The following is a 9,358-nucleotide window of genomic DNA, read 5'->3' as shown; positions in this document are numbered from 1 at the left end:
GACTCCTACAAGGTGTTGAGAGCTCCCAAGCCTCCTCCATGGATCCTACAAAGGGCTGAGAGCTCCCTGGGCCCCCCTCCATGAATCCTACAAGGGGTTGAGAGCTCCCAGGCCTCCTCCATAGATCCTACAAAGGGTTATGAGGTCTCATACCCCATAGAAATGTTATGAGCTCCCCTTCATGGAGTTGTGTCCATGGAGAGCTCACCTTAATGCACTTTATGGCATCACCGGGACTGCCATGGCCATGCCCATGGAGACCCCCCATTATATTTTCATTTCCAGCACCTATTCCCATTTTCAGAACCCATTCCCAGGTTCAGCACCTGTCCTCAGGTCCAACACCCATTCCCAGGTTCAGCATATATTAGCAAGATCCAGCACCTATTCCCAAGTCCAGAACCCATTCCCAGATCCAGCTCTTCCAGCACAGAATCTCCTTAAGCCTTCAAAGTGTCAATGCCACTCTTACCACAGTGCTCCACCTCTTCTCTCACCCAGTATCCCCATCCCCGTCTCCTGCTCCTCCCACCTGTCCCCTGCCCAGGCTCCGTCCCTGTCCAATGGCACGGGCAGCGCCTCGGGGTGGAGCTGCCGGCCCAAGCTCAACGTCATGTTCATGAAGACCCACAAGACCGCCAGCAGCACCATCCTCAACATCCTCTTTCGCTTTGGGGAGAAGCATCGCCTGAAATTTGCCTTCCCCAATGGCCGCAATGACTTCTACTACCCATCCTTCTTTGAGCGCAGCCAGGTGCAGCACTACCGGCCCGGCGTGTGCTTCAACATCATCTGCAACCACATGCGGTTCCACTACGAGGAGGTGCGCAAGCTCCTGCCACCGGACACCACCTTCGTGACAGTGCTGCGGGACCCCGCCTACCTCTTCGAGTCCTCCTTCCACTACTTCGGGCCAGTCATCCCCCTCACTTGGAAGATCACAGGGGAGGATAAGCTGGACCAGTTCCTCCGGGACCCGCAGCACTACTATGACCCCAACGGGTTCAATGCTCACTACCTCCAAAACCTCCTGTTCTTTGACTTTGGCTACGACAGCAGCATGGACGCCAACAGCCCGCTGGTGGAGGAGCACATCCAGGAGATCGACCGCCGCTTCCACCTCGTCATGTTGCTCGAGTACTTTGATGAGTCGCTGGTGCTGCTCAAGGACCTGCTGTGTTGGCAGCTGGAGGATGTCCTCTACTTCAAGCTCAATGCCCGCAAGGGCTCCACTGTGTCCCGGCTGACCCCGGAGCTGTACAAGCAGGCGACTGCCTGGAACCTCATCGATGCCAAGCTCTACCGCTACTTCAATGCCACCTTTTGGCGCAAGGTGGAGGCTTATGGGAGGGAGAGGATGGCCAGGGACGTGGCCGAGCTGCAGAGGGAGAATAAGAAGATGACCAGCATCTGCATCGACGGGGGACACGCCGTGGATGCCAGCGCCATCCAGGAGTCCTCCATGCAGCCCTGGCAGCCTCTGGGGGAGAAGACCATCCTGGGGTACAACTTGAAGAAGAAAATCAGCAAGAAGCACCAGAAGCTGTGCCGCAAGATGCTGACGCCTGAAATCCAGTACCTGACTGACCTGGGGGCCAACCTCTGGATCACCAAGCTGTGGAGCTACGTGCGGGACTTCCTCAAGTGGTAGGGGCTGGCAGATGCCCCACTTCCCTGGGGAAGAACCAGGTGCTTTCATTTTTGTTACTCATGGTTCTCTTGGTTTGGAACTTGCTGGAGGCTCTGGAGCCTGGGAACTTTTGGGGGATCCTCCATCACCTTGCTACAGAGCCGTAGCTTCGTAGGGGCAGGAGAGTGGAGACTCTCTCCGAGCCAGCAAGATCAAGGACTGGGGGCTCAGGGGTGGTGTTTTTCCTGCAGGATCCACTTCTTCCTTCTCCACAGAAAAGATGGAGGAGGGATTTGTGAAGGATGTGGCTTTGTCACAGTGGGAGCAGGACATCCATCCCCAGGTTGCTGGGTGCAGGCAGGGATGTGCTGGGACAGTGGTGGTAGAGGGTCTCCCTTGCCTGGGGTGGCCAGAGATGCCCACAGGGAACCCAACCCTCCAGGGGCTCCTCAAATCACCGTGCTGAGCCCTGGTTTTGGGGTGTGGGAATGGCAGAACCTGCTGCACTGGCTCAGCCCATGGGTGTGATGAGTGCAGCACGTTCTCAGCCTGTCCACAGCCATCACTCCATGGCAGGCTGTGACCCAGAGCCACCCGGAGCCATTTGGAGATCGGAAAACCCACCCCAAAAGCCCCGGCCTTTACCAGCAGGTCCCCATAGCAAAGGACACCCCCTCCCTGCCCCCCATCACCCCAGTTAGAGGGCCCCATGGTCCTGGTCCGCACAGGAGACATCCCAAAATGCCAATAGGGTCTGGTGACAACTGGTGTGGGCAGGAGATGGGAGTGGGTGCAGTGAGATTGTCCCAGTGATGCCATCTCAGGTATGGTGGGGATGCTGAGGGCAGGGGCCATCCCCAGTCCCCACCCTGCCCTGGGGACAAACCTCGTGCGTCCCAGCTGGGCTGGATGACACTGGTGACACTGCGTCCCACTGAGAATAGCCCTGGCTGGGCACAGAGGTGGCACCTATGGCTGAGCCACCCCCCCAGCAAAGGGACCCCCTTGTCCCCCCACCTGTGTTCAGCTCCTTCTGTAAAGACCAGAAATAAAAAAAAATATTTACTTTTGTAATATAATTGTATATTTGGTAGTTTTTGATATAAGGATGGTCCAGCTGGTCTCCAGCCATCTCCTTCTTCTCCATGATGGGATGGATGGGGTGAGGATGTTCTTACAGCTACAGCAAGATGCTCAGGCAGTCCCTGCTCCTTCTGGGAGATGCCCAGTTATACCCACAGTGCAACTGGGGTGCCTGGGTCTGTCCCCAGTGTCTCTGCTTGGTGCTGGGGGACATCCCCACGGTATGCAGATGCCCCCAGGAAGGTCTGCTGGCTTCACAGGGACACCAGAGCCATGGGACCAGGCATCACTGGTGACACAAACCACTCATGCCACCATATTCCAGCTCTGCTGCTGGTGGGGGACACCCCGTTTCAGGGGTGGCCATGGGACTTGCACTGGGACTTCTCCATGTTCCCTGTCCCTCTGTGCCCAGGCCATCAGGTCAGAGGAGGCCTGTGGTGAGATGTTTGGGCTGTGATGGGAACACCTGAGACAGGAAGGACCCAAGGATGCAGGTACTTCACCAGGTCCCTGGCTGTGACCAAACTGCTGCTCTCAAGTGGTTTTCTTCTCCAGCAGACCTGGAAGCAGAGCTATGATGGGACAAGGAGGGGTGCTGGGGACTGGGATTCTTTGGTGGGAGCGGGATCAGCCATGGGTCCCTGGCAGTGGTGGGGTCAAAACTGTGGTGGGCCTATGAACCATGAGGTGAGACCAGGGACATCCAAGGGACCTAGGCTGAGTGATGGGACCATGGCGTGGGGACTGGAAGATGGACACTGGAAGATGGACACAGGCTCTTGTGGTACTAATGGGAAGGTGTGAGGGGTGGGACGAGCCCCAGGTGTGGGGTTGCCAATGGCTGCAGAGACCAAACAAAACCCCCCACCCCATCAGTGCCAGCTGGGATCCACTGACACCCAGCCCCAAGTCCTTAAAATCCCCCACCTGGGGGGGTGGGGGGGATGCTGCTCACTGGGGATGGAGCTGTGCCTGTTGGTGCTGGTATGTGGGGCTGTGCTGGAGGTGGCAGGTGAGTGGGGCTGGGATTCACCTTCAGTCCTCCCACTGGTTGTACTGGGGGAGGGCGGAGGTGGGTGGTGGGTGCTGCTTGCTTTGGACAGTGCTGGTTCCTGATAGTCATCTGGGGGGCTTGTCCTGGGGTATTAAAAATCATCCCAAGCAAGGGGCTGCCAGGAGCTTCCCCAAAGTCCCAGCAGAAGGGTGGTGAGACCTGGTTGGGGTGGGGGGATCAGAGACACTAGTGGAGTCTGTGGCTGCTGACTGGTCATGAGCAGCTCCAAGTCTGTCCTCAGCCTTGGGCTGGGTTATGGTGCTGGGAATGCTCCTGATGTATTCCTCTAAGTTCTTCTCTGAGAACTCCTCTGAGTTCCTGCTGGGGTGGGGTTGGGGACCGAGGAGTCCCTGATGTGCTCCTGGGTGTGCTCCCTGCCTTTGTGCTGCTGCCACCTGTCCCCAACAAGTCCTGGGGACACCTGAGGACACCTGGATGTCCCTGCTGTGTCTGGGACATGCTACTGCTGTCTCAGCTCTCCCCTTGCAGGGACCACCATGGCTCCAGTTTCCTCACAGCCCCCTGGTCATATGGTGACAGCTCCAGCAATGTCTTCAGGCATAGGGAGGGTTCCTGCTCACCCCCACTCTGAGGAGTCAGACATGAGCTTCACCTTGAGGCTCCTGGATGGTGAGTGCTCCGAGGGTGCTGCAGAAAAATGCTGGGGGGTGAGACCATGGGATGGGGCCAGCCAAGGTCCTTGGGCTCAACCGGTAGCAGTCAGTGCCTTTGCCTTGTTGGCCCCACTACTAGGACCACCAGGAAAGGTGCCTGTCCCTGCAGGAGCTCTGCCCTGTCTCCTTGTGGAGGGTGTAGGGCTTTGAGATGTTCTTAATCCTGTGCCTGATATCACAATGGGGTTTGGGGTCAGCTCTGCCCCTGATGGGTGACATGGTCCCTCTCACCTCCATGGCGGGTCCAGGAAGGTGCTGGACTCTGGAGAGCAGGGGGTTACAGCCAGGACAGGGGGTGGGCTCTGAAAGGGGGAAGCTGTAAGGATGGGGAGCAAGAACATGGTGGATGGTGGTCTGGGATGTGTCTGGTGCCCCCATCTCTGGTGGGACAGGTTTGGGGGTGTCACACTGAACCCACACATCTCAGAGGACTCCAATGCCACTCCAGAGAAGCTGCCAGTGCTCAGCCCTGGCTCTATGATGCACCTGGAAGCCAGTGTCCACTTCAGTCCCAGCATCTCCATGAAGATCCATGTGGATAAGTGCTATGGGACCACCACAGAGCAGCCAGGACACTCCAGGAGGATCTTCATGGTGGTGAACAGCCATGGGTGAGTGCTGGTAGGGCAGGAAGTGGGGGCTCCTTCTCCAGCCACCATGGAGTCCTGCAGGACCTCCTGATGGAAAGAGATGTGCAGACCCTGGAGACAGTTCTAAAATGTCCTGTGTCACTCTCCTGCCACAGATGCCTGTATGGGGAGAAGCTGGGGAATGTGTCTGTCCAGCACCAGAGAGGGGGGTCTGTCCTCCAGCTCTCCATCCTGGCCCCCACACTGGAGGGTGAGCCCAAGGAAGAGCAGGTGAGGTGGGGATGATGCCCTTGGTGGTGGGATGGAGGTCCCAGGGAGGGGGATGACCTGGGTGTCCCAAAACATTTTCCAACCTGAGACAGTGCTCCTGCTGGGGTGGCCTCAGCCCCAGGAGGTGGTGTGGAAGGAGAGCAGGGTCCCTGAGGAAGGATGTGGTGTCTCAGCAGGTCTATGTGCACTGCCTGCTGATGGCATGGGGACAAGGACGTGCCACAAGGTCCTGCTTCTACAGCCACACCACCGCCAGGTACACTGGGTGCAGGGGACATGAGCACCCCATGGGTGTGTTGGGGGCAAAACCCCCTCGGGGAAGACCAACCCACTCCACTGTGGTCTGGATGTCACCTCTTATTTGATGGCAGCTGGTGGCATCGCCACAGGCCCCAGCTCCCTCATGCTGCAGATCTGCTGGGGAGGTGCTTGGAGACATGTCCTCTGGAGTGGTACCGTGTGGGTCTTGTGGTGGAGTCTGGGGACCCCTAGAGTTGTGCCCCCCTGCTTCCCATTCTGTCTTCTCCTCTCCCAGCTGGCACAATGCAGAGGACCCTGTCCAGAGTACCCCATGCCACTGCTGTGACACCAGTTGTCCCACTACTAACACACTCCGTGGAGACATGCCAGGTACCAGGGGTGGGACAGGGTGGCCCCATGTTATTTTGGGGGCTTGGGAGGGCTCCTAGACATGGGCTGGACATAATTGGACATATCCTCCAATAGCATTCCCAGGAGAGGGGACACTCCACTGGGAGACAGTTGGACCAGTCCTGGTGCAGAAGGAGAAGGTGCCATGGTATGAAGGTGAGGGACACCCCAGTCCTCTCCCATGTCCCTAAAACCCCCACCCCTTGTGCCAAACCCGTCTGACTCCCAGGTGTGTTTTTTGCCATTCCCAGTGCCGTGTCGGACAGCGAAGATGGTCCTGCTGGCTGGGCTGGCCCTGGTGGGCAGTGCTGTGCTGGTAGTTGCTGTGCTGGGGGGGCTGCTGGGATTGGCCCTGACCACCCGCCACTTGGGCAGACCCCGGCAGGCACAGCGGCCACCGAGGCAGAGGTGTCCCTTCCAGCTTGAGCTGCAGAGCGTGGTGGGGACCTTGGGCCTCAGGGAGACGGAGAAACAAGGCGAGATGGGACCAGAGCCTCTTTCTCACCAATAAAAGTGGTTTTGCTTTCTCTAAAGCTTCTCCTGGTTGGTAGCCACAAATGGATGGAGATGTGCCCCTACATGGGCAAGCCACATCTCCAGGTTCCTACCTAGGTACCTGGGGCTGTGGCTTCCAGGTGTTGTGGAGCCCGTGTTGCTGGAGATGGTAGCTCCTGATTGGGTCAGTTTTGTGTCCTTGGAGACCATGGACATGGTGGCAGCTCCTTGGGGACAGTCCCAGGATGTCCTATGAGGTTGTGGAGGTGGAGAGGTGGTTCCAGGGTGGGGACAGCAGGGCTGCTCTGGGCAGACAGAGACACTCTCTCCCAGATGGAGACCCCTGAGGGAGTGGGAGCCACCCAAATCTATGTCTCCCCCAGGAGAGGACAGGGCCTGGCCATGGTGGCATCTCAGGATCACCCATCAGGGGTCATGTTTGAAATGGTTTATTAGGACCAGTGTGGGTCAGGGTGGTCACTCTGGGGGTCACCAGAGTGAAAGGTCACAGTAGGTGGGTCACAGCAGCATGCCTTAGTTTCCCCAGAGTATGCAGTGCGGTGCTCAGTGCGAAGTTGGGGGCTCTCCTGGTGTCCTGTAAAGCTTGCGGAGGCTGGAATCCATCAGGAAATCCACAGTCCTGTGGCAGGAGAGGGTGTCAGTGGGGTCCCAGGGGGGTTTCTGGGACAGTAGATGTGATGTGGGATGGGTGGGGCTGTCCTTAATATTCCCTGAGACACCAGCACCACAACACCCAGGTTTAGCACAGCCTCCCTGTGCTAATCCCAGCTCAACTCCAGATAATCCCCAACCTGGCAGGGACATGTCCTGGCTGGGCCCCAGCAAAGCCCCTTTGGAGTGGAGACAGCCTGTCACCCCCTCTGCTCCCAGCTCATACTGGGACTGGTCTCCAAGGAGACAAATGTGCTCCATCCCTCTGGGCTGTGGGGATGGGGCAGTGGAACCCACCTGTCCCCCCGCCCCAGGGGTGTCCCTGTTACCTGTCGATGGGGGTGATGATGAGGGGGATGGCAGCCAGCCCCAGGGCAGTGGTGGTCCAGCGGCGCACGGGCAGAGGCCAGCGGGTGAGAGACCCCAGCAGGGCCAGTGAGGCAGCGCAGAGCCGGTTGATGGTGAAGCCGGGGATGGCCACCGAGGCCAGGCTCTGCCACACGAAGGTGTCCACCACGGCCACCCCCACACGTGTGGGGTCCTGGGGGTGGGCCTGGGGAGACACAAGGATCAGTGGAAGGGCAGGGACAGAGAGGCCGGGGGTTGAGGAGGAGGCGGCACTCACGGTGGCGGCTTTCCGACCCTTGTCGATGGCATCAGCGGTCACGTAGGCAGTGGCCACGCCGTAGCTGGCCCACACCACCGGCACTGGCACCAGTGGGCGGAAGGACTCACCCACTTCGTTGGCGTAACCTGAGGGGATGGTAGGGTCAGGGACTGACTGTCCCCATGTCACCCCTCCAGGATGTTCCCATGTCACATCTTGCACTGGGGGTGTTTGGAGTGCCTGGGTCTCCTTGGACCCACTGGCACCAGGACAGCTGGGCTGGGGGTGACCACTGCCAGTGCTGGTGTCTGTGACTGCCCAGTGCTAGTGACAGCATCCACTTCTGCTTTCTGTGTCTATGCCCAGTGCTCATTCCTGGAGCTGCTGGATGATGCCACTGGTTTTGGTGATAGTGACGGGTGTCTGGTGTTGGTGTGCAGTGCTGATGCCCTGTGTGTTGTGCTGTGCCACTGCCCACTGTGGTGCTGGTATCTGGTACCAGAACCCTGTATGACTGCCTAGTGCAGGGCACAATACTTGGCGCTGGGTGTACCATGGACCCAGTGCACTCCGTGATGGGTGTCAGTGCCCAGTAGCTCGGGCAGTGTAGTGCCTGTTTTGTGGTGCTGGTGCTCAGCACCCGCCACAGTGTCTGGTGTCATGTTCCTATAGCGGTGCTGGGTGTCGATGCCTGGTTCCTGGTGTGGTGCCTGACATCGGTACCCGGTAGCAGTGTCCAGCGGTGTGCTCAGTGTCCAACACCCCTGCCCAGCTCCTGAGGTTAGTACTACTGTCAATGTCCAGTTCATGGTGTCGGTACCCTGAAACAGGAGCCGGTGCCCAGTATCACTGCTCTTTGCGCAGCCGGTACCCGATATCAGCGCCCAATGTCAATGCCCAGGTCCCCGTGCCTGCGCCCGGTGGCCCGTGTGACCCGGTTCGAGCGTCAGTGCACCACTCCCGGCGCCGGTACCCGGTGTCAGTGCTCTGTACTCAATGTCAGCGCCCGCTTCCCGGTGTCAGCGCTCAATGCCCGTGCCCACGTCCCGGTGTAAGCGCTCAGTGTCAGCTCCCGGTTGCCACGGTCGGCCCTCAATGTCAGTGCCCGGTATCGGTGCCCGGTGCTCACCCAGGTATCGGACCCACGTGTCCCGGTACAGGTCGGGCTCCTCCAGCCCCATGGCGCGCACCACCGCTCCCGCCGCATGCCCCGCCCCATGACACGTCACTAAGTCACGCCCACGCGACTCTGATTTGCATGACCACGCCTCGCTGGTTACGTCTCTGCCCCGCCCCTCGGGGCCGCGGGATGGCGGCGGGGCGGGGCCTGGCCACGCACGTGACCCCGCGGCCTTGCGTCACCGGCGGTCACGGGGAAAGCTCTGGGACTGGGGGGGGGGAAATTTTGGGGCTGGGGGCAGTTACGGCTCTGGAGAGGCAGGCAGGAGGCTGGGAGGGCAACTGTGAGACTGGGGGGGCAGTTATGGGGCTGGGGGAACAGTTACGGATCTGGGGGCAGCTGGGGCAGGTCTAGGACTGGGTGGGTAACTGTGGGGCTAGGGGGAGCACTTATGAGACTGAGGGTGCAACTAGGGGGGACAGTTCAGGGGCTGGGGGGCAGCTGGTCTG

At 59.4% G+C, this 9,358-nt stretch overlaps 2 protein-coding genes across 2 annotated transcripts in view; one reads left to right on the top strand and one right to left on the bottom strand.

Annotated features, from left to right (window-relative positions):
* The window catches only part of GAL3ST1 (galactose-3-O-sulfotransferase 1), a 6,516-nt gene extending 4,865 nt beyond the window's left edge, over positions 1 to 1,651 (top strand). Inside the window, 1 exon segment of the mRNA XM_062504513.1 lies at positions 502 to 1,651. Coding sequence (XP_062360497.1) covers positions 502 to 1,651 — 1,150 coding nt within the window.
* A 5,363-nt stretch (positions 1,652 to 7,014) lies between these two features.
* MTFP1 (mitochondrial fission process 1) lies at positions 7,015 to 8,924 on the bottom strand. Its single transcript, XM_062504647.1, has 4 exons — positions 8,859 to 8,924; positions 7,748 to 7,875; positions 7,452 to 7,675; positions 7,015 to 7,090 (listed from the first exon to the last, which is right to left on the bottom strand). The coding sequence occupies exons 1-4, from the start codon at positions 8,908 to 8,910 to the stop codon at positions 7,015 to 7,017; spliced, it is 480 nt and encodes a 159-aa protein (XP_062360631.1). The 5' UTR covers positions 8,911 to 8,924.
* Positions 8,925 to 9,358: the final 434 nt, after the last annotated feature.

Source organism: Cinclus cinclus, chromosome 17 (assembly GCF_963662255.1).
Source record: "Cinclus cinclus chromosome 17, bCinCin1.1, whole genome shotgun sequence".
In the NCBI taxonomy this organism is placed as follows: Eukaryota; Metazoa; Chordata; class Aves; order Passeriformes; family Cinclidae; genus Cinclus; species Cinclus cinclus.
Note: the sequence above shows the minus strand (reverse complement) of the source record. Positions and strands in the feature narration are given on the sequence as shown.